We start from the raw sequence: 24748 nt of genomic DNA on the forward strand, positions 1-24748 counted from the left end.
TGGAAGGATCTGTCAATTTTCTTTCACTAATTTTCTCATTTTTCCATTCTTAAATTCAGTTCTCCACATTTTGCAGCAATTAGAACTTTTTTTATTTAAAATGACTTTGTGAAATTTTATCAGCATTTTAGTGAGAATTTATCTTAATAAACATACTTTTGCCTGCAGTTTTGACACATTTTCCAAGCAATTTCCACTAATATAATGCCTATTTATTGTACGTTATTTTTATTAGTATCTTCATCTTTATGCACACATTCCCCTAATATATGCAGTTCTGTAAATGTTGCTTGATAGGAGATGCTTTGGCAAGCGAAAATTCAACAGATTCAGTTTTAAATGCAAGCCGGATTGATTTTCTTCCCCCACCCATAATTGCAACACAGAGGAAGGCAGAAGCTGGTTCTCTTCCGCCCAAAGGGCAGGACTAGATCTAATTAGCTTCTTATATGAGGATACATTTCAGTTGAACATTAGGAGAAACATTTTAATGACTAGAGAGCATTGTTTGGGGTGTAATATTTCCCTTGGGGTGGGGGCAAAACCTAAGTGGACAGTCCCTAGCAAACATCCCTAAATGGAACCTGGTCAGTAACAACTAGACAACACTTGCTACCCTCATTGGTTTTGTCTCACATTTATTTGTTTAGAGAATTTGTACCCCGCTTTTCATCCCCAAAGGCTCCCAGAGCGGCCTACCTACATCAAAACAAGACTGTCCCTACCTGCAGGCTTGCAATATAAAAGCACACGATACGCAAGGAAAAACGGGCATTGATAGCCTAAGGTGGGAACAATGCTATGGGAATTATGTTAAAGTTGATGTGGGAGAGGTACTGTTGACTATGATGACACTCACCCGATTATCATCTTGGGGTAACAGGCTATACAGGTTTTGGAGAGAGTTTAAAAAGCCTGAAAAACCTGTTTGAGATGAGATTATGGGAGGTACAAAAGAAACATGTGTGTAAACGATGGACAATAATGGCTCCATGTACCACTTCAAAGCTCCTTACAAGATGGAGACAGCTTGTAGGTAGAAGGTGCCTTCAATGTGCAAGGAAACTAGGTGCTTAAGCACATACTCTGCAACTGTCATGGAAAAACTGGGACGTCCTGTTTTTCCCCTGTGAGATCATGGTGGCCATTTTGGGCACTGTGCCCAAAAACATGCTTTTACCCAGGCCACGATCTAGCGTGGATCATGTGACTCACGCAGGAGTGTGGCCCTGGAAGACGGCATCCTGGTTTTCCCCTGCATCGTGTTGGAGGGCATGTAAGGGTTACCTCTTGCTAGTGTCTCGCTTGGGGTGGCAAGCACTGGACCATGATCCTCCACCCCTCAGCATTGACGGAAAAGGTGAGTGCCAATGCAGGGGAGCAGTTATAGCAGCCACTGGTCCTGCTAGCTAGGGATGATGAGATTTGTAATCCAACAACATCTTGGGACCCAAGATTGAAAAAGGCTAGGTTAGACTGTCAGACTAGGGCCCGGGAGGCCAGGGTTCTAATCTGCACTCAGCCATGTAGCTCATTAGGTGGTTTTGAGCCAGACATTGCCTCTCATCCTTACCTACCTCAGAGGGTTCTTGTGTGGATAAAATGGAGAGGTGCAGGAATGTGTATGCCACTTTGATAGTCCTCAGAGGAAAGATGGAATAGAAATGCAATATATGAATGAGTGAATAAAACAGGATTAACAGCATTTGCTCCTTATCCTTCCTAGAACTGCCACTCACTTGTATCTGAAGGATACCTACTAATAGGGAACTATGGGAAGAACAGGATACTCACAGGGCTCTTTTTAATGGGCAGCCCAACACCTAAATGGGCAGTTAAAGAGAAAAATGGGTAGTTCAAAAATTCAAGTCTGTTGTATTATGTGAAGTGACTGATCACAATGTGAAAAGGAAACTAAGTAGTCACAGAATCATAGAATTGTAGAGTTGGAAGGGATCCCTGAGGGTCATCTAGTTCAACCCTCATGTGGGAATATCAGTTAAAGCCTGTGTGGCTTGCCCAAAACAGTCTCCCAGGCCAAAGTGGGAGGTCTGGTGGGCCAAATCTGGCTGAAAGCCTTACGTTCACCCTAACACACTTTACTGGGACTCTGTGCACAATTTCCATTTTGCCTCTTAATGCAGACCTAGACTTAGTCAAAGCTACTTTTGAACCCCAGAACCCCAGACCTTTGATGAAGCACACCCATTTCTTCTCCCCTTCCCAAAGACACTCCCTGTGGGTTCCACAGCTACTGCTGGATGCTTCTTGCGTGATGCTTGACCAGGACACTCTTCTGCATTAGCATTGCCTGATTCCCAGTTCTGATTATCTTCTCCCACTCTGTGGAGGCACCTAAATGTCACAGAAGGGATTCTAAGCAAGAAGGGATATATGAGGAAAATGCACTTGTGTGCTGTAGCTGTAGCTTTGTGAGCAAATTACAATTGCACAACAAGTGGGCAGTTCTAAATTTTTCATTAAAATCCCTTGCCAACATATGAGCTTCCAAGCAGCATCCGGTTGGCCACTGTAAGAACAGGATGCTGGACTTGATGGGACTTTGGTTCTGATCCAGCAGGACTCCTCTTACGTTCTTAAAAGTCAAGGGCATCTCTTGTTAAAGGACTTAGATGGAGAGCAATATGATATGAACACAATACGAATGGTATGCTTTCTCTGGCTGTGGAGGTACCAGTTTCTGGGCAGAAGCTAGCAGGGATTTTGCTATGTTCTTATCCCCTGTGGGCCACAGTGGGAGCAAACAAATAGGTAACCATAATGACAAGGAGGAGGAGCCAGGGGCTCTTGATGATGGCCTGCCTGTTAGGGCGTGAACCTTGGAAGATGCCTGACTAGGCCAACTCCTGACATCGCTTGGCATCAGTTGCTGCTTGCAGCTAACTTGTCCCCCCTCCTTTATTTTCTGATCAGTTTTCAAGCAAAGAAAAGAGAGCATTTAATCTTTGAGGAAGGCATGCCTGCAGTTCACCTTCAGAGATGTAGCCAGAGGGATGTGGTCTTTGAACAACATGATTCAGTTTCAGTATAGGCTACGCAGCTTGCCAGAAAATAAAAGTGTAAGAGGCAGAGAGAGAAATCATACCATACCTGTATGGGTGTGAGTGAGCAATCAGAAACTCCCTTTCCTTGACCTACATTGGGTTAAACATCTACAGAACCTCCTTTGTGGATCCTCTGTTCTTTTAATTCTTAAATTAAGGGTTGGTGCCCCCCCGAAAAGCTTCTTCTTTTTTTCTCCTGGGGGATCAGTGGGCAACAGGAAGTGTTTCTCTTATTCCTTGGCCTTTGAGATACCACAAGGTTCTTTTTCAGGTCTGACACAGTATAACTTGATTTGGTCTTCTGTTAACATTTGCACCAACAAACCCTTCTTTCCAACAAATATTAGAATACCTAGGGAGCTGGATTGGATAGTCCTGCAACTGGCTGGACAGGTCTAGCCCGGTACATACACCTTTTGTTAGTCAAATATGGCAATATGTTTCCTTGGGAACCAACTGTTAGACTATAGTTGGGTTCTCTTCTGAAAAGAGAGAACCACTTGGGAATCAAGGATCAGCTTTCCTGCTCTCTTAGTTGGAGATTGTATTGTTATGACTTTGTGGGTGCGGGACATCCCTGGATCCAGTAAGTGTTAGCATTTAATCAAGGCTTGGGGTATTAAACAGGGTGCCAGACACCGAGTCCCTGGACCTAGCAAGTGTTAAGGAAGCCAGTGTGGTGTAGTGGTTAAGAGTGGTAGACTCGTAATCTGGGGAACTGGGTTCGTGTCTCTGCTCCTCCACATGCAGCTGCTGGGTGACCTTGGGCTAGTCACACCTCTCTGACATCTCTCAGCCCCACTCACCTCACAGAGTGTTTGTTGTGGGGGAGGAAGGGAAAGGAGATTGTTAGCCGCTTTGAGACTCCTTTGGGTAGTGAAAAATCCAAACTCCTCCTCCTCCTCTTCTTTTTCTTCCTCTTCCTCTTCCTCTTCTTCTTCTAGGCTAATCAAGCCAGGCTAGCTGTGTTCGGGTGATTTTGTGAGTGATAGGCCATTATGAAAGCAAAGGAAAAGGGCCCTGTGTGTAGGGCTGCCACACGTCTGCCATTACCAGGATTTCAAAGGCAGAATTGATGTCTGGGAGAAATTTTTGAAAGGTGGAGCTTTGTCCTGGATCTTAGGCAAATCAACTGAAAAATTGCAGGTTTTTGGTGTAATAATAATAATAATTTTAGAAGCCCAACAACTTTGGGGTATGCCTAAAAAACGCTCAACAACCTTCCGGATGTTCTGGCTTTTACTTTTTGAAAGATGGCAACTCTACCTGTGTGAGACTTGCAGATAGTGAGAAGGACAAAAGCTAGAGTTCAGGGTTGAAAGTGTGTGTGATGTGACCTAGAGGGAAAAGCTGCAGGCTGAAAAGAGAGAGAGAGAGAGAGAGAGAGAGAGAGAGAGAGAGAGAGAGAGAGGGCCATGACTGATTTCTTCTTGCATCCAAGGCAGTGGCTATGGGAGAAACAAGCCCAGATGTCTAAAGGAGTACCTATTCCTATATAAAATATCTGAAGGAATAAGACCTTGTCCTATATAAATGTGTCTTTGCATTAAGATTGCCAGAAGAGGCTCTTTCCCATAACTCATCATTAGGAGAAGTGTATGCACAAAAGAAAGGGCCTTCTCTGTGGTGGCTCCTGAGTTATGAAATGCTCTTCTTTGGGGCACCAGGTTAAATCCTTTTTATTTGCCAAGGCATTTTAGATTATAATATTTTTAGCTGATTTAATACCCCCCCCCAATTTTATTGTATCATGGAATATGTTTTATAATGAATTTGTAATTTAAACTTTCTTTGTATACCACCCTAAAATGCATTTAAAAAATAAAATAAAATAATACAAATTAAGTAAAACTGAAGCAGATATCTGTCACATCTCTATCAGTGAGTGCTGTTTTTTGTTTGTTTGTTTTAAAAAACATTTTTATACCTACCCTTTGTCAGTTCTACAAGGGCAACTCAAAATAAAATACGATTTCAAGAAAATCAACGCATGAAGCATATCATACTCCACAGTATATTAGTCAGTATATTAGCCAATTGCTACCCAGGCTCAGTATTAGCAAACTACAATGCTTGGTTGCATATGTAGTTAAAGCAGCCCTATTGATACACACACAACAAGGTATTAGCAGGATTCCATAAGTACACAAAATCTGTGGGGGCGGGGTCACTAATTTTTTAATCTGAGAGTTGTTGGGGAGAATGTATTAATAAACCAAGTCACAATAACCCTGAAGGGTTGGGCCACATACGTTGCGCTTATGGCAGTTCCCTGCACGTGTCCACTGGGACATTAGCCACGAGAAGAATGTGACGTGATGAACATCATTGCAAATCCCTCTGCATAGGACAACTGGCTGCACAGAATTCCTGGTTTTGCTCATAACCTATGACTCAGGGCTAGCTTACTCAGTCAAAAACAAGCAAGTGGTAAAGTCTTTCCAGAGCAAGAACTAAGGGGGGGGGGGAGATGCACATGCTAGACTACTGCTTTGCACTCTGTGTGGGGCTTCCCTTGACCTTAGCTCCAAAGCTGGTACAGATTCAGCAACTAGGTAGGTGACTGGGGCATCCCATCAACACCAGGGAACACCTCTGCTCAGGGAACCCATCATCATTATCAAACCTTTTATTGGCATCACATTGTTGTTGTTGTTGTTTAATCGTTTAGTCGTGACCGACTCTTCGTGACCCCATGGACCAGAGCACGCCAGGCACTCCTGTCTTCCACTGCCTCCCACAGTTTGGTCAGACTCATGTTTGTAGCTTCGAGAACGCTGTCCAACCATCTTGTCCTCTGTCGTCCCCTTCTTGTGCCCTCCATCTTTCCCAACATCAGGGTCTTTTCCAGGGAGTCTTCTCTTCTCATGAGGTGGCTAAAGTATTGGAGCCTCAGCTTCACGATCTGTCCTTCCAGTGAGCACTCAGGGCTGATTTCTTTAAGAATGGATACGTTTGATCTTCTTGCAGTCCATGGGACTCTCAAGAGTCTCCTCCATTACCATAATTCAAAAGCATTAATTCTTCGGCGATCAGCCTTCTTTATGGTCCAGCTCTCAATTCCATACATCACTACTGGGAAAACCATGGCTTTAACTATACGGACCTTTGTTGGCAAGGTGATGTCTCTGCTTTTTAAGATGCTGTCTATGTTTGCCATCGCCTTTCTCCCAAGGAGCAGGCGTCTTTTAATTTCGTGACTGCTATCACCATCTGCAGTGATCATGGAGCCCAAGAAAGTAAAATCTCTCACTGCCTCCATTTCTTCCCCTTCTATTTGCCAGGAGGTGATGGACCCAGTGGCCATGATCTTCGTTTTTTTGATGTTGAGCTTCAAACCATATTTTGCGCTCTCCTCTTTCACCCTCATTAAAAGGTTCTTTAATTCCTCCTCACTTTCTGCCATCAAGGTTGCGTCATCTGCATATCTGAAGTTGTTGATATTTCTTCCGGCAATCTTAATTCCGGCTTGGGATTCATCCAGCCCAGCCTTTCACATGATGAATTCTGCATATAAGTTAAATAAGCAGGGAGACAATATACAGTGGTACCCCGCAAGACGAATGCCTCGCAAGACGGAAAACCCGCAAGACGAAAGGGTTTTCTGTTTTGGAGGCGCTTCGCAAGACGAATTTCCCTATGGGCTTGCATCGCAAGACGAAAGCCCATAGGGAAATGCTGGCGGTCGGGAGCAAAGACTTTCGCCCACAGCCGGCCTTCAGAAGAGGACCTCTTCTGAAGGGCGGGGGGCAAAAGTCTTTGCTCCCCCCGCCTGCCTTCCCCCCCCCCGCCTGCCCCGGGCGATCTTAAAATGCTGGCGGGCGGGAGCGAAGCGTTCGCTGCCGACCCCCAGCATTTTAAAATCTCCCCGGGACAGCAGAGAAGTCGGGAGCATTTTAAAATCTCCCCGTGTCCCAGGGAGATTTTAAAATGCTGGGGGGCTGCCGACCCCCAGCATTTTAAAATCTCCCCGGGACAGCAGAGACTTCTCTGTCCCGGGGAGATTTTAAAATGCTGGGGGTCGGCAGCGAACGCTTCGCTCCCGACACCCAGCATTTTAAAACGCTGTTCCGAAGTGGGGGGGCGGGAACACCTGCCCCAGCCGCCCCACTTCGGAACGCTGTTCCGAAGCGGGGAGGGGGGGCGGGAACATCTGCCCCAGCCGCCCCACTTCGGAACGCTGTTCCGAAGCGGGGAGGGGGGCGGGAACATCTGCCCCAGCCGCCCCACTTCGGAACGCTGTTCCGAAGCGGGGAGGGGGCGGAAACATCTGCCCCAGCCGCCCCTCTTCGGAACGCTGTTCCGAAGCGGGGAGGGGGGGCGGGAACATCTGCCCCAGCCGCCCCACTTCGGAACGCTGTTCCGAAGCGGGGAGGGGGGGCGGGAACACCTGCCCCAGCCGCCCCACTTCGGAACGCTGTTCCGAAGCGGGGAGGGGGGGCGGGAACACCTGCCCCAGCCGCCCCACTTCGGAACGCTGTTCCGAAGCGGGGAGGGGGGGCGGGAACATCTGCCCCAGCCGCCCCCCTTCGGAACGCTGTTCCGAAGCGGGGAGGGGGGGCGGGAACACCTGCCCCAGCCGCCCCACTTCGGAACGCTGTTCCGAAGCGGGGAGGGGGGGCGGGAACACCTGCCCCAGCCGCCCCACTTCGGAACGTTGTTCCGAAGTGGGGCTGGGGGCGGGAACACCTTCTGAAGGCAGGCAGGGGGCGAAAGTCTTTGTCCCCCCTGCCTGCCTTCCCAGGGGCTTTTAAATCGCCCCGGACAGCGGAGAAGTCCTCCGCTGTCCGGGGCGATTTTAAAATGCCGCCCGCCAGCATTTTAAGATCGCCCGGACAGCGGAGAAGTCCTCCGCTGTCCCGGGTTTTTTTAAAATGCTGGGGATGGGAAGAAAAGCCCTTGCCCCCCCCCAGCCTTCAGAAGAGGTCCGGGGACAGACTGTCCTCGGACCTGGTCTGAAGGCGGTTTCCCTAGGAACGCATTAATTGATTTTCAATGCATTCCTATGGGAAACCGTGCATCGCAAGACGAAAAACTCGCAAGACGGAGAGACTTGCGGAACGAATTAATTTCGTCTTGCGAGGCACCACTGTACAGCCTTGCCGTACTCCTTTCCCAATTTTGAACCAATCAGTTGTTCCATATCCAGTTCTAACTGTAGCTTCTTGTCCTACATAGAGATTTCTCAGGAGACAGATGAGGTGATCAGGCACTCCCATTTCTTTAATAACTTGCCATAGTTTGCTGTGGTTGGCATCACATATAAACATCCAAAACAAATCAATTGCCACTTCTCCAGTGGCACAAAACATTTGCTAAAAGAAAGGAGGCAGAGCAGTCTATCGTCACATCTCTAGCTCTCCAGGGAGATCAGACGTCTGCAGTGTGTTTCGATAACAAAAAACCAAATAGAGATATTTAGCCACTAACTTGGTGAGCTCCTGATCATTCCCCAGTAATAGAAAATGTATGACCTCTGACTCTGGTTTCCATTTGACAGAGATCAGCATATAGTTTACAATTGAGAACCATATGTGTAAGGGTTTCCACCAGGTGGTCTTGACATGGGCAAGTTCTGTCTCCTTCCACCCTGCCTGAGAACCTTCCCCAAAGGAGGTTTGATGGATTTGAGTTAAACCTGGCCAGCGAAAATGCCCTTCTTTCTTGAGGGTTAAGCAGAAATTCAAGGTAATTGTGGTTAGTTTCACGTGCCCAAGAAAGTTGAAATAAAGAGGGGAACATGTTTTCTCTGTTGCTACTGTTAGTTCTTGGCGTTCAATATCCCACAACCTAATTTTTATTATAGCCTTGGCAGATGGTAGGGACATCGATTGCAAAAGTTCCACTGACAGCCTGAGTTGCTGTACCTTCTTGTTAAAGTGTTGTAGCCCTGGGGAAAGAAAGGGGTCTAGCAAAACTTCACTGAGGAGAGGATCTTTATCTGATGTAAGGCAGATGTTTAACCAGCATAGAAGAAATCTCACCCAGGCAACAGTCTCTACCTTGTGTTGGATGTGAGGGCGATCTGGCTGCGACATCTGTCACCCCATTGATCGCCAGCTACGCGCTCGGTGGAAGAGGACGGCTATCCCAGACAGAAGGAGTGTACCCTTCTTCGGCTCAGGGAACTGCAATGCCAGTGTTGCTACCAGGCACAGTTCTAGGTTTTGCTTTTAGCAATAGCAGCACCAAACAACTCAAAACCTGCTAACCTAACAGACTGCCTCAACTGCATATTTCCCTGCCTGACAATTACACCTTAGATGAGGAATTGCAATGAGGACCACATGCCCCAGAGGTGCACTTAGTATGAGACCAGGCTTTTAGTATTGCCATTCCAGCCCTCTGGAATCAGTTACCAACTGAAATGAGATATAAATATATGGTGTCTTGATGTTTAGGCAGCTGTGAAAGATATTTTTGTTTAGGAAGGCTTACCCTGAAGTGTGACCCAGTTATTTTATAGAATGTTAATTGAGCAATTGTAGATATGGTTTTGCTGATTTGAGTTCATTGTGCCTGCAATCTTTTGCATTTTATTTCATTGTACACTATTTTCGGTAGCATTTGGATTCGAAGCAGCTTATAAATTTGCAAATACTTATGGGCCCATGTTGCTAGTAGGAATGGGAAATAAATTCAGTCCATTTCTCATTTACAGGTTAATATACCTAACTTGTTGTTTCTGAAATAGTGCATGAACTGAAAGACAGGAATATTTTGAAATGCACACTTTTCCAAATTTTGCAACACAGTTCTCCAAACCAGTAATGTGAGTAAAGTGTGCATTTTTAAAAAAATGTATATATTAGTGCAAACAGCATAGATATTAGGTGACATGGACACTAAAATGCTGACAATTTTTCATGAGGATTAAAAAACAAAATATCACAAACTGATGCTCAGATGCGGCGAACTAAATTTAAGATTAGAAAAACGAGAAACCAAAATTGACAGATCCACTCTTCTCCAGTTGCTAGTTGCCTGCTGATATGTCTACCAGCCCCCTTCTCTCAGCAAAGGTTGCTTAGCGAAGGTGATTACTCAGCACAGATTTTCCTTTCCTTCCCACCCCATGCATTGCATATACTGCTACTCTCCACAAATGCAGTCACAACTATCCTGCACAAGAAATACTATGCTGGCTCGCAACTGCTTTGAAAGCTGACTAGATCAAGGCACAAAACAGACAAGAAACTGAGTTTCTCCTTCTGTGTTTACTCAGCAGTTTCTGTGGGCTTCCAAGTTCCACACAGCCTGCACTGCGGCAGAAGCTTGAGGTAGCCTTGCAGGACCAATTAGAGGCCTGAATTGCAGCAGTGTAGCAAATTATGTTTGCATTTCAGTGCTGCCTAGGCATCATCTCATTTGCAGATTTAGCGTAATTTATTTTATGAGATATGAATCAACAAGCGTGCATTATGTAACAGGTGTAGGCCTTTTTATATTCCCTCTCGGTTAGTGATGATGATTGCAGTCTATTATTCTTTGATCCTTGGTGGGTGGAGTTTCTGTGAAACCAGTTTGACTCCCAATTATACAATTATTTCTTCTACTCATGCGGCTGAAACAGTGCTCTCAGATTCCTCCTGGGTACAAAGCACACAAATACTGGGAAACAGTCAAACGTTTGAAAATTCACTCCTGTGCCAGCTGTCACTTTGTGGTGAATGGTTCATGAGTAGCACAGTCTTTGCACTCAACCTGATCATACACTCTGGAGCCAGGAATTGGTGGGTTGACAGTGACATGAAATCTGTCTGGTTTGACAAGGTTGCCCTTGCAATATATGTACCACCCCAGCCCACAGTGGGGAGCTGTGAATTTTCAGCATGTTAGTGAGTGATGCAATTAGGTGATTATAGACTCTTTACTTCAAATTGCAGTATGTCTGCCCTGATGTGTTTAAAGATCCTTTTGCTCATTCTGCTGAGTGGGGCCCTAGGCTTTTTGCCCCAAGGTCCTGTCCTGACAACTTCACAGATGACAGCTCTTGGGTGTCTGTGAAATCTTAAATGCTGTAACATGGGGCCAAGACAGTTGTACATGAAAAAGAGACTTACAACACTGTGAACACACTTTGAGATGCTAAACAATGTCTCTGTGCACAATTAAAACACCCTGTTCCACACACAGAATTCTGGGAAATGTAGTTTCTTAAGGTTACTGGGAATTGAAGCTCGGGGGGGGGGGACGACGACGACTGATCATGATTAAACGTGGTAGGGTCAGATAATGTGACTGTGTGTTCAGTTTTTGAAACACCTCACAAGTGGGTGGGGAAGAAGTTCCTAGAACTACATATTGCAAGGAGCTACATTTTTGAGATTCCTAGTCAGGTCCCAGAACACTGTGAAGAGCCTGATGAAACCGGAACAGGGCAGTTAAAATGTGCCTGCACTCATATTTTGAAACTGCCTGAGGATAAGGACTTAAGCTGAGCCCTGCTGAATCAGAGCAAACGTCCACCAGTTCTGGCATCCTGTTTCCAAACACTGGTCAACCAACCATCTTTGAGAAGTGCCCAAGCCTTCCTTCACTGTTGCCCTGCTTCAGCTACCAGTATACACACAGACTCTGAACTATGTAGTTGTCTTAGCTGATAGCCAACAAGCAGGACCTGTGACACAATACTGCAGCACAAATTGTTCTTGTTCAGGGCCCTCTGTTTTCAGGTATACACAATGTCATCCCCCCTCCCTAGCCAGTTTGCCATTTTCCTACAGTCAACACCCTGCGGCTGCTGAGCATGCTTAGTCTTCAATAGGCTACTTCCATTCCCCTCTTTGTGTATTTGTCTTAGGATTTCCTCTTCTTCCCTTTTTTTACATCTGCAAACCCTGGGTTCTCCCCAAGCCTGCCAGTACCTCCTTCTTGTGGTTGGGTGGTGCTGTTTGGGCAACATCGGCAACAGCACTCACACCCGAGGGAATAATAAAAGGAATTATAGACCTATATTCCCATGAATATCTCTCATCCACTTTACAGCCTTCTAAACTAATGGGCACAGCCCACATCTAGTAACACTGGATTTTATATGCCACTGATATGTTATGTGAAAGTACTTTCTTTTGTCTGTACTGAATCTACTTCCAAACAGTTTAATGGGATGAGCTCCATGTTCTAGTATGGAGGGAGAGGGGAGGGAGGAGCCCTTCCATCTACCCCCCCCTTCCTGAAAGCATAACTTCATAAAAAGAGGCCTTTCTCTGTTTCCCTCCCCTAAGGGAGGCCCAGCGTGTGATCCCAAGGGGCATGGCCTTTTCAGTTGTGGCTCCCCCTGTGTGGAATGCTCTCTCCCCTGAGGCCCACCTGCTGCCTTTGTTGACATGTGCGTGATTCCAAATAAAGAGTTGCCTTTCTCCCAGATCTTTGATGGTCTGAGTTGATTCTGTTTTACTGCCAGTGTGCTGCCAAAGCTTTCTATGGCTGTAATGGGGGGGGGGGGCATAAGAGAGCTGTTTCCTTGAATGGAGGCTGGGTGCAGGACAAACAGCTCCCCCCCCCCCCGCCACCAGGAATAACCCAGGAAAGGGTGGACAAGGCATAAAGATGTGCGGAGATAAATCACAAGATGGGACAACGTTTGAGATTTCCCCTCACAGAACTATAATCCCTAGAAATGGAAGGGACTATATGACATATGAAATGTCTCCCCCAGCCCCACCCCATCCATGCATGTGCGCCCTTACACAGATAGTTGTGCACAGACTCCGTCTATTTCGCACCCTGTTTTCTCTCACCTGCCAGGTTTCAAATTTATATTTCACTGAGACAGGGCTTGCATTCCAGCTCTGTAATAATGGCCAGTAAGTCTGCCTTTACTTCATCAGAGGAAGATTTTGGGCAGCATTACCAGTTCTGCTACACTGGGAACCGAGCCTAGGGGTGCTGCATGGCACTGCAACAATGACATAGTGAATTGAGTGGAACGGAAGGTGAGAGGCGAGGGGGTGCTGAATTTTGACTGTGCACAGGGCGCCGCTGAAATGCAAAATACCAAAGTCCACCCTGACCTTATATTTGTCAACAGTACCTGGTCTGCATCTGGTTCCAGCTCCAACAGATGCCGCGAGTTGCACCCCAAACACCAGAGGAGGTGCACAACACGAACGCCCCACAGAATGCAATTCCCAATATGCGGCTGGAATTTTGTCCTAGAGAGATATGTGTGTGGTGTGGGGGTAAAGGCAGAAATGGTCAGCTAGCAGGATTTTTTTTACACCTCCTTCCCAAGCGCTTTTCCACATATCCTCAGCCACGGCTGATCTTCACTTCCCACACTGTGCATTTAAAGCGCGATGGTGCCACTCAAAAAATGTCTCCCCGCAAAGAATTCTGGAAGCTGTGGGTTGTTAAGGATGCTGCGAGATGTTAGGAGACCTCCATCACAGAGCTGTAGTTCTCTGTGTGGTTTAAGAGTCAAACCCTCTGGTCTTAAAGGAACTTTGCGCTCCAGTTAGAGCTTTGTGAAATAACACAACAACCTTGAACCTGGCCTGGAGTTGAGCATTTGGGCAGGCTCACATTGGTGTAAGTCATCCTTTAGTTGACTAAATGTACTGAATACATCCTGAACGATGACTTACGTAGCTAAGAAGAATTCCTTACTAATCACCTTAACTCCATACCCTGGTGCAGATGGGTTTGTGACCATCTTCTGTCCACGTCACCTTTCCTTTGCTCTTCATCCTCATTTCTTCAGCTTGTGTTAAATCTTCTTGGCTAAGGCAGAATTTGAAAGACAGGAGTGGGTGAGTGCCATTCAGCATTTCTGGGCATCGTGCCCATCTGTGTCCTTTGACTTGTAATCATTTTAAAACATGGACCAGGAAACAGCAGTGTACTTTGTCACCCAATATTCCTTCTGACCGGCGTTTGCATTGAGTAATTCTTAACATCATTGGCAGTGTAATTGCAGCATTCCAAATGGATCTACTAACTACACACAGAGAAAGAGAATATGAACCAACATAATTATTCCAGGAAGGAGGGGAAACCCAGGTCAACCTTTGCACAGCCCTTTAAAGGCCGAAGTTGTGCCTCTTCACATTCAACTTGCAGTTTGTTTGTTTGTTTGTTTGTTTGTTTTAGAATACAAATAGCAGGAAGAGGAGAGGGGAAAATTGAAGCTCTGCTGTGTCACTAGGGAAAATTATTTACTTCCAGGGGAAATCCACCTTTTGGCACCATTTTCATCAGAGAAGAGATTTTGCTCCTGGCCCACCACATAGAGCCAGGTGCAAAACAGTGCATCGGGGTGTGTGTGTTTGTGTGCATGTGTGTGGTCTCCTGCACCACATGACTCTTAGTGGAATGACCTGCATATAAAAGTACACACCTAGGTCAAAATTACTGCAGATCAGGAATTCGAACAGCATAATTTAGAGAAGAGGAAAAACCATCCTTGGGGTTCTTGTTATTCTGACAACTGGGGGGGGGGGCTTTAGACTTCAGTGTGCATTTTGCACAAGAACTCATTAGATTTTGGTGAGATCTCTTACAATTTTGGTGAGATCTTGCAAGAAACTGGCACTGCTTCTCCATCAGATTACTGGCGGGTCGCACTCAGGGAACAGAGGCTGGAGAGCGGGTCAGTGATTTGTACCAGCCAGGGGGCAAGAATCAGAGGCAGGAGAAGATTCAGAGCTACCCAGTGTCACCCATCTCCGGCCTACTAGGTGCCCTACAACTGCTTTGGATGCCGAAGCCTTTAAGAGCTGCTGCCTCGCTAGTGCAACTCTTCTGACCACAACCAATAGCCCTTGGGTGGCTTTGTGCTGCTCTGACCTCAACAGGGTCTCCTCCTGCCCGCTGGATGTGGCTCCTCGTGTCTCTCTGGCCTCCCCTCTGCTCTGCGACCTGAGACTGAAATTGTGGCAGCCATTGTTGGGCTATCTGTGCAGGCACCCATCCCCTTGGCTGCGCATGCGTGCACCCATCCAGGCCCCAACCCGTTTCTCTGGAGCCCATATGATGTCACATGTGCAAATCAAATATCTTTAATACGGTCAGTGACCAGGAAGCAATTTATAAAATATGACATTAAGAGTAGTGTTGTGCTACAAGTAGCAGTAAAAATATGGCCAATTCTCAGAATTGGTGCTTATATTTATAACCAGGTTTCGAGTTTTAAGTTTTTAAAATTCAATTCAGGTGTCGCTACTGTTTATTATCGTTCTTTCGATGTTTACAGTTTGGACTCCTTTGTAGGCATCATTGCTCATCTTATTCTGGTTGCAATGTAACAGTACTTTACCACGGACCTGTTAATTTCGGGCTCTTTGTTAGCTAAGAGGTGTCTGATATAAGTGTCGTCTGTACTACGAGGTATTTTCCTCAGAATCGGTTCGATCAGCTCTCTTCTTGAGTCTCAATATAATGGGCAGTATAAGATGACATGCCCAATGGTTTCAATTTCATTGCTGTTACAGGGACATAATCTTTGTTCGATCGGTATTTTATTGTATCTTCCCTCTAGAAGAGCTGAAGGGAGAGCGTTAAAGCGGGCCCTGGAAAATGCCCAACGGTGTTTAGTGTTGTCTAGAACTTTGAGATAGTTTGCTAGATGGGGCCTTTGGGAATTGTATAGAAGTTTATAAGTTATTGGAAGTTGGTTAAAGTCATTTTGGGTTTCAATGTCCCTGAGTCTTTCTTTGATTATGTTCTTGGCCCTTCCCCCTTCTAAACTTAATAAATACTCTGGGGAGACATGTGACATGTTGGGTCGCCCGGCCGAGCAGCTGCAGTGGAAATTTTGTGGGTGCCAAGATGCCACGAGATGGTGCCTTTGCTGCAGGTGTAAAGGTAAAGGTACCCCTGCCCATACGGGCCAGTCTTGACAGACTCTAGGGTTGTGCGCCCATCTCACTTAAGAGGCCGGGAGCCAGCGCTGTCCGCAGACATTTCCGGGTCACGTGGCCAGCGTGACAAGCTGCATCTGGCGAGCCAGCGCAGCACACGGAACGCCATTTACCTTCCCGCTGGTAAGCAGCCCCTATTTATCTACTTGCACTTTGATGTGCTTTCGAACTGCTAGGTTGGCAGGCACTGGGACCGAACGACGGGAGCGCACCCGGCCGCGGGGATTCGAGCCGCCGACCATGCGATCGGCAAGTCCTAGGCGCTCAGGTTTTACCCACAGCGCCACCGCGTCCCTTTGCTGCAGGTGTAGTTTTGCACTGTGGCACAGATGTTGCAGGACGCTGCAGCATCTCCCTTGCCGTTCACATGAATCTTGGTCCTACACACACTGAGAGACAGTGTTCAGGGCCTTCCCCTCAAAATTCCCTCACCAACACCTCTGTTTAGAAGTCCTAGTCATGATCTGGCAGAGGCTGCAATCACCTAAATATAAATGCTGCTGGCTGCTAACTCCTCCTCCAACTCACATCCTACTAGGGGGGGAAATGACAATTTTTGTGTACTGAAGGATGAATGATGAAAGATAAATAAAATATATTTGGTTTTTGCATGTTGCTCCCCAAAGCTGGTATCTTCAAGGCAAGATAATGTCTGGCTATGAATAGGCTCCAGTTAGGCAGAGTTGTAATTGGCTAAAAACATCCAGAAGCATGACTAGTGTGTTGGTGTGCCTGTTTTTAGCCCCTTTGGTTTCTGCAAGCGATGACTGCAGTTGGGTATAATAAGGAGACCGCAGGCTCTTAATATATTTTCCACCTGCATGTTGGCAAAGAAGCTCATTGCCTGGCTTTAGGATTGCCACTTTTGCCTTTGGGAACCACAGACCAGACAGAATTTCAGGAAGTGAAGCATTCCTGTTGTTGCCGCTCCATGTTAGGAAAAGCTTCACTTGATGCATTTGTGATATTTTTTGCTTTTTGTCTTTGAGAAAAGTAAAAAAAAAAAAAAACCAAAAGAGTCAGACGCCTTAAAGGCTTTGGTAGGGCTGTAAAAAATTTCCCATGTGTGAGAACTCTCTTAAACAAAACTCCTGTCCTCTCCTTACAACAGCTTGTGGCGTTGAGGTGCTGATCTTGCACAAAGTTCTTTGCCAATTAAAGGGTGTTGGCTGGATATGATCTCTCCTACTCCAAAAAAAAATAAAATATTTTTTTAAGTGCCCTGTTCCTGCAAGCCTATGTGAAATGCATTTGCATGGGAAGCTCAGAGAATGGTCTTCCCTACAAATTTGAGTGGCCTAGCTGTGATGCAGTAGGGTGAAGCTCCCAGGTTCTGGTGGCATTGTGGGGAAGAGGAAAATAGATGAACTGGTGTCTGAACTTGGGCCATCCAGAGGTGAGCTTCCATAATCCCTGGTCATTGGCCATTCTGGCTGGGGCTGATGGGAGTTGTAGTTCAGTAACATCTGGATGGTCAAAAGTTCTCCACACATGGATTAGACCAGGGGTGGCCAACTCCCAAGAGACTGCGATCTACTCAGAGTTAAAAACTGGCAGTGATCTACCCCCTTTTGTTGTTTTTTTTTTTCAATTTTTTAAATTAGTTTTCACATTAAAGGTAAAGGTAAAGGTACCCCTGCCCGAACGGGCCAGTCTTGACAGACTCTGGGGTTTGTGCGCCCATCTCACATCTATTGGCCGGGGGCCAGCGCTGTCCGCAGACACTTCCGGGTCACGTGGCCAGCGTGACAACGCTGCTCTGGCGAGCCAGAGCCGCACACGGAACGCCGTTTACCTTCCCGCTGGTAAGCGGTACCTATTTATCTACTTGCACCCGGGGGTGCTTTCGAACTGCTAGGTGGGCAGGCGCTGGGACCGAGCAGCGGGAGCGCACCCCGCCGCGGGGATTCGAACCGCCGACCTTTCGATCGGCAAGCCCTAGGCGCTGAGGCTTTAGCCCACAGCGCCACCCGCGTCCCAGTTTTCACATTAATCACATACAAAAGAAACAAAGAGAAAAGAGAAAGAAAAACATTACAATGCACAAAAATAAAGAAAAACACATAAAAAAGAGTTTTAACTTCCAAATCCTAATTTCATTACATTGATAACTGACTTCCTCGAATCCCCTCTAACTGAATTTCATTTTATCACCTAATTAGCAGTTCTCCAAATTCATATTTCTAATAATATTAACTTCTTTCATTTACTAACTTCTTCTCCATTATTAATGCTCCAATCATTTATATTTTTTAACATGACCTACCCCCTTTTGGGGGGGTTCAGGTCAAACTAGTTGAGGTTTTTTGGAAGGAGGAAGGCACGTTTTTGGGGTGCTGGTCAGAAATGCTGAGCTTTTTTTAGGGGAGCCAAAGTTGTTGAGCTTCTTTGGGGGGAGCCAGTGATCTACCACAGATGTCCAGAGATCTACTAGTCACGATCTACCTGCTAGACATGCCTGGATTAGAGGATCAACACCAGAAGGGTGGGGTACAATTTTGGGTCTGTTTCAAATTATATCAGGACAGCTGCATCTGCTGAAATTTCCCTTTCTGCTTGCATTCAAAAGCAAGCCTACCTGCAAACCAAACAAATCAACATTCAAACCAAAACAGAGCTATCATTTGAAATGGGCACATCTTTGATTTTGCAATGCAGTTCTCCAGCCAAGAAATGTGTAGTAAGCAGCATGTGCTAGGGTAAAAAATGTGCAGAAAAATGTATGTGTTAGCGGAAAAAATATCATTCAAAAATCAATTATATTAGAAAATCTTGCTTTGGAAAAATGTATATGTTAGGCAAAACTGCACATGAAAATGTGTATATCAGGAGAAAGTCACACTTAAGATGTTGGTGAATTGTCTTGGCCATATGGAGGTGCCAGCAGCGATTGAAACTGGCACCTTCTGCTTGGGGTCTCAAATGTCAGCATTGCCCTGTGTGATGCCAAAATTTGCCCCCTTCCCCTGCCTCTCACCTTCCATTCTACATCATAGTTGTGGCGCCCCCTGCGGTGCCCCTGAGGCTATAACTCCCATCAGCTCTAGCAAGCATGGCTAATGGGAATAATGGGAGTTGTAGTCCAGCAACACCTGGGGGGCCCCAAGGTCCCCCACACTTGACGTATTGCGTAACGTAACAATATAGCCACTTGATTCACGCCATCCTTACCTTCCCAAATAGCATTTCTCTAGCAGTGTCTGGTAAACTGCATATGAAAAGGATGCACACTTATTATGGGATTGCTCTCGTGTGGCTTTAATGAATACTATAACTAATTTGCATTGCCTGCTTCAAGATCATCTATGGGGATATAATAACAGTGCAGCCATTGCATGCCGATAAATTACAGTACAGATATGGTTATTATGTTACCGAGACAAAAAGCTTGCTAGAGGCGAGACTGGTGTTATTCTACCCTCAACAAGCACATTCTAACAGCTGTCTTTAAAAGCTGACATGAGGCAGAAGCCATTGTCAGTCTCTTGCAAGAATTCAGGGAAAATATATGATAGTAATAATTGGTTTAGGTATGTAATTTTAGGGTATGATCTTAATGCTTGTGGGGGTGTGGCAGGGCGGCTCTTTAGATGGCAACGGGCACTACTTCAGTGCCTTCAAAATGTGGTAAGCCAGTCCTGCTTCACTGGGGGGGGGGTGTTGCTCATTTGTTTTTTTTAAAAAAGATTGAGCATCTCTTATTTCCTGGCATAAATCCAGTACAAGTGGTTCTCTCTGCTTTGCATCACTCCTTCTAAGAGCAAATTCAGTGTCCCCATGCCAACAGGATCAGGGCCAGTGGACTTACTGAGAAAGAGGCACTATCAGTATGAATCACAGAATTTTAGAGTCTGGAGGTACCTTGAAGGTAATCTAGTTCAAGCCATTGCTCAGTGCTGGATCTGCAGTGCAGAATGCCTCCACAGCATCCCTGACAGATGGACCAGCCAGCCTCTGCTTAAAATATTTCCAGCAAAGGCGAACCCACCATTTTCCACGACAGTTTGCTCCACTATTGAACGGCTCTTGCCATTAAGAGTTTTCTTTTCTTTTTTCTTTTTTTAAATATATTTTTATTATTTTCTCCCTTAAACAATATTTTCAACAATAACAAACATAAAACTTTCTGCTCTGCTGAGCATGCGACTTCCCTTCCTCCTTTCAGCAGGTTTTCTTTCATCTATTGTCCACATTGTAGGATTTATTTCAATCCTGCTACTGTCTTCAAATTTTTACAATTATGATTCAGATAAACAATAAATTTACTCCAGTCCCTTTGAAACTTTTGATTGTCCTGGTCTCGAATCCTGCAGGTCAGTCTGGCCAGTTCTGAAAAGTCCATCATCTTCACCTGCCACTCTGCAATCGTAGGTACTTCCTGTAACTTCCACTTTGGGGCCATTAAAGTTCTCGCTGCTGCTGTGGCATACAGTCTTCGATCTATCTTCGTAATTTCCTCTCCCATCAAACCTAGCAAAAATGCTTCCCGTTTTTTGGGGAAAGGTATATCTAAACATATTTTTTTAATTCATTATTGATCAATTTCCAAAAGCCATTAGAATAGCTGAATTTCCCCCCACTTGTTCTAGATATGTCATCTTGAGGAACAGTGAACAAGTCTTCTCTTCAGATATCTGAGGACCACTAAAATGTCTCCTCCCTTAACCTTCCCTTCTCTAGGATAAATATTCCAAGCCTTTCCATTGTTCTTCATGGGAACTGATTTCCAGGCCATGTTTAGCCTTCTCTGGACATGCTCCCATTCATCAATGCCCCTCTTAAAATTTAGTATCCTGAACTGGACACAGTACCCCTGATTCAACCTGATCAGGGCTGAGTGTGATCTGTTTATTGGGCATTTGGCTGACCCCCAAATAATCCAGTGAACTTTATTTTCCATGTTCCTGTGCTATATGGAGGTGCAGTGGCGTAGCGTGGGGGTGCAGGGGGGGCCGTCCGCACCGGGCGCAACATCTGGGGGTTAGGGGGCGCAAATCCATGGGTTAGGGGCGCAAATCCACAGGTTAGGGAGAGCAAATTACTTGCCTTGCCCCGGGTGCTGACAACCCACGCTACGCCACTGTGGAGGTGCTCCCCCTTGACAGGACCTTCTTGGTGGTAATTCCATCTGTAGACTGCTTCCCTGTGCTAGTGTCTTGATCATCACTTTTGACTTTCAGCAAGACTCCAGTCTTGTCTACCCAAACAATTGATGGCTGAAAGATACTGGCCATGGCAACCTTCAAATTAGCAACTGTGAGGGCATGTGATTGCTTGTAAATTTCTTTAGATGTTCTAAATGTTTTGAATTGTTTTCAGCTGGGTTTTTAAAAATGTTTTAAAAGGTTTTTTAAATTTTGAATTGCATTGTTTTAACTCTTTGATGTTTGCAACCTTGGGCTCCTTTGGAAGCATAGGCTAGAAATGCAATATAAAAATAAAAATGTGTAACTCATAGCAAAGTAACTTGAAAGAATTAAGAATATTCAGTCTGCTGAATCAGGTTAATGGTCCATGAAGTCCTGCTCACACAGGCAGATGCCCATTGGAAACCCATATAGAATTCATAGCCACTACTCAGAAGGCTTAGAATAATAGAATTTTAGACACTATTTGAGTGGCAATGCTCACCAATTTCTGCAGCGGGAGAGGCCCCCTCAAATATTTTAAGGAGGGAGGCGAAGGGACCTCGGCCCTTGGAGTGGCCCCTAGGAATTTGCTCCTATGCTTGGAACTAATCCCAAATGAACTCAACGGACAGCAAAGCTTAAGCTGTCCTTATACGGGAAGAAGAGTATTACACGCGATGCGCAAAACTGCTTATAAGTTTGCACCGGAAGTTTTTTGCTTTTCAAATGAAGCGGCACCCTCCCACCCACCTGGACTGGGGAAGAGGAGCGGCCCAAATGACAGTGGCGAGTGCAGGACAGGCGCACCGTTGACCTTCGGTTGAAGGAGGAAGGTGGCGCCCTGCTGTTCACAGGGCGGATTTTTGCCAAGTGGGTGGGCGCGTAAAAGGCATGAAAGTGTTATTATTATTAATAATAATAAAAAGAACGGATTCTTTGCCAAGAGAGAACGAACGAAAGAAGTAATTTATTGATTTGTAAGAAACCACGGTAACTCCAAATAAAACAGTATTAAAGCAAAGGGAAGAGACGAGTGGCGAGAGGCGGGGTGGAAGCGACTGTCGGATTTCGTAGCCGCGCTTCCAGCTGCCTCCAATAGGGCCAAAGTCCCCTCTCGCCTGGCGCGGAGGCAGCAAGAGCGTTGCCCGGGCGGGTGCTTGCTTTGGCACCTGGGATCCTGGCTTCCTGCCCGTTTCCCTCCTGGCGGTCTGGCTCTGTGCCCGGGGCGGAGCGGACTCAGGTGAGCTGAGCCGCGACGGCGCGGCAGGCGTGTCCCCAGCGGCGAGGGCGGCCCATCCTGCTAACCCCACGCCCGGCGCACCTGCCCGGCCAGTGCCAGCCCGCCAGCTTCCCTCGACGGTCCTCCAGCCAGAGCCAGCCATGTACGGCATCCAGCAACAAACCCAGGCGACGACGCTGCCGCCGTGCATGCGGCCGCCGCAGCCCTGCTACACCCCGCCGGCCCCTTGCTACGTGCCGCCCGCGCCGGCACCCTGCTACGTGCCGCCACCGCCGGCCCCTTCCCGCCCTTGCTTCGAGCCTTGCGGCCCTCCGACGATTCCCAGGCCGCTGCCCCCGCAGACGTGCCCGGCCCAGCCGCCGGTGGTGACCGCCAGGCCCTGTTACGAGCCGTGCGGCCCGCCGTCGGTGTCCCGGCCGCTGCCCCAGCAGACGTGTCCGGTCCCTCTCCCAGCCACGCTGCCCCGCGCGCGGCAGAATCGCCCCGCGCCGCTGCCGATGCCCCTGCAGTGCCCAGACCCGGTGCCCTGCTCCCAGGACGGCTGCCACAGCGGAGGCAGCGTGGTCTACGAACGCGTCCGGACTTACAGCAGCCCCGGCGGGAAACGCGTGCAGCTCCTGGATCCGCCCAACTGCTTGCCTCGTGCGCCCTCCCCCTTGGAGACCACCCCGGGCTGCCAGCACGTCATCTGGAGCAGCGACCCCCCGCTGCAGGTAAATGATGGTTTTCCTTCCCGCCCCGTCGAAGGGCGCTGGCATCACTCGGAGGGTTATCGGGGGCTTGGTTTCCGACTTTACTATTTTGGTCCCCAACCCGGCTTCCTCCGTGGCTCATTTTTCACGCGTTACGCTTAGCAAATGCACTTCCCTCCGAGGTAAGGGCAAACACGTCCAAAAGGGCAGTTGCTTTCATTTTCCTCTCTTATCAGTTTCCTTGTCCAGCATCATTTTATCAATTGGTCTTTTTATTGGGGGGCGGGCATAGGAGCCAACTCCTTGGGGGCAGAGGTCCATTGCCACCCATAAAACATTTGAGGGGGCTGCCCCCCCCAAGTTGATGGTCATTGCCATTCAAATGGTGTGTGATTGATCATACAGGACTGGCCTTACCTGTCCCCTCCTGCCCGTATTTTATTCAAGTTGGCACCCCTTTTGCGGGTGGGGGAGGTTACTGATTAGAACACAGCTGTGTTAACCAATGAGGCTCACCCAGATTCCCAAGATTAATCACTTGCTAACTTTAGGGGGCACAATGTTAAACGGCAAGGAAAAATTTTGACTTACCACACCCCCTCGGGTTGGTGGCTCATCTCCCTGTCAAATTCTACATTTACGGCCTTGGTCAGTGGTGCTTTGCTTGTTGGAAATTGTCCCTGTGAAATCCTACCTGTGTCTTCTTCGAATTTAAGGGCCATTGAGTTCCATGGGACTTAATTCCCAGGGAGGTATCAGTAGGATTCATAGAACCATAGAGTTGGAAGAAACCTTGCGGCATCTAGTCCAGGGGTAGGCAACCTAAGGGGGCCGGATGCGGCCCAATAGCTATCTCAATCCGCAGACTGTCCAGGAATCAGTGCGTTTTTACATGAGTAGAATGTGTCCTTTTATTTAAAAAGCATCTCTGGGTTATTTGTGGGACATAGGAATTCATTCATTCTTTTCCCCAAAAAATATAGTCCAGCCCCCCACATGGGCTGGGGGACGGTGGACCGGCCCACGCCTGAAAAAGGTTGCTGACCCCTGATCTAGTCCAGCCCTTGCAGGAATATGCAGCAGTCCCTTATGGGGATCTAACCTGGTGTTACCAGTGCTGAACTGTATCCTGCAGAGCTATCTCATCTAAATCATTGGGAGGAATCCATTCATACCCGCTGAGTGGTCACAGAATAAATAGTATTTAAGAGCTGTGATTCATGCATTGCAGGGGGGTGGATTATATGACCCTACCTTCCCAACGCTACAGTTCTGTGAGAAACTGCAATCCGCTTACAACCAATTCAGTTTCTAGTTTTCATTGGTGACTTGACCCAAAATATATTTTCACAAACACAACTTTATTCCAGGGGTTGTGTGTGTGTGTGTGTGTGTGTGTGTTAAAGAGGAGCTGAGTCCATATGCACATTTGTATTGGAAACGATTCGCCTCCCACAGGCATGAGTGGGAGCGAAAAGCCCACAGGCCTTGGTAAACACAGCTGCCTGCAGGGAAAAGCAAATTCTGTCTGAGCCAGATCATAGGGTGAAGTAGGGAAGATAGTGTCTGTTTATGTTGATAGTAACAAGAGATAGTAAGCTGTTGACAGTGGGAATTGTTATTAGTATAGAAACATTTATTTCCTACTTTTCCTCCAAGGAGCTCAAGATGGCATGCATGGTTCTTAATTTTGCCCATTTGATTTCTCCCTGTGAGGTATGTTAGGTATGTTAGACAGCAAGTGGTCCATTGTCTCCTG

At 46.8% G+C, this 24748-nt stretch overlaps 1 protein-coding gene across 1 annotated transcript in view; it reads left to right on the forward strand.

Annotated features, from left to right (window-relative positions):
• Positions 1–22422: 22422 nt before the first annotated feature.
• POF1B (POF1B actin binding protein) overlaps positions 22423–24748 on the forward strand; it is a 42202-nt gene continuing 39876 nt past the window's right edge. The window contains exon 1 of the mRNA XM_082207568.1: positions 22423–23010. Coding sequence (XP_082063694.1) covers positions 22438–23010 — 573 coding nt within the window. The 5' untranslated portion in view covers positions 22423–22437. The remainder of the gene's footprint in view (positions 23011–24748) is intronic.

This window comes from Podarcis vaucheri (assembly GCF_965113315.1).
Source record: "Podarcis vaucheri genome assembly, chromosome: Z".
In the NCBI taxonomy this organism is placed as follows: Eukaryota; Metazoa; Chordata; class Lepidosauria; order Squamata; family Lacertidae; genus Podarcis; species Podarcis vaucheri.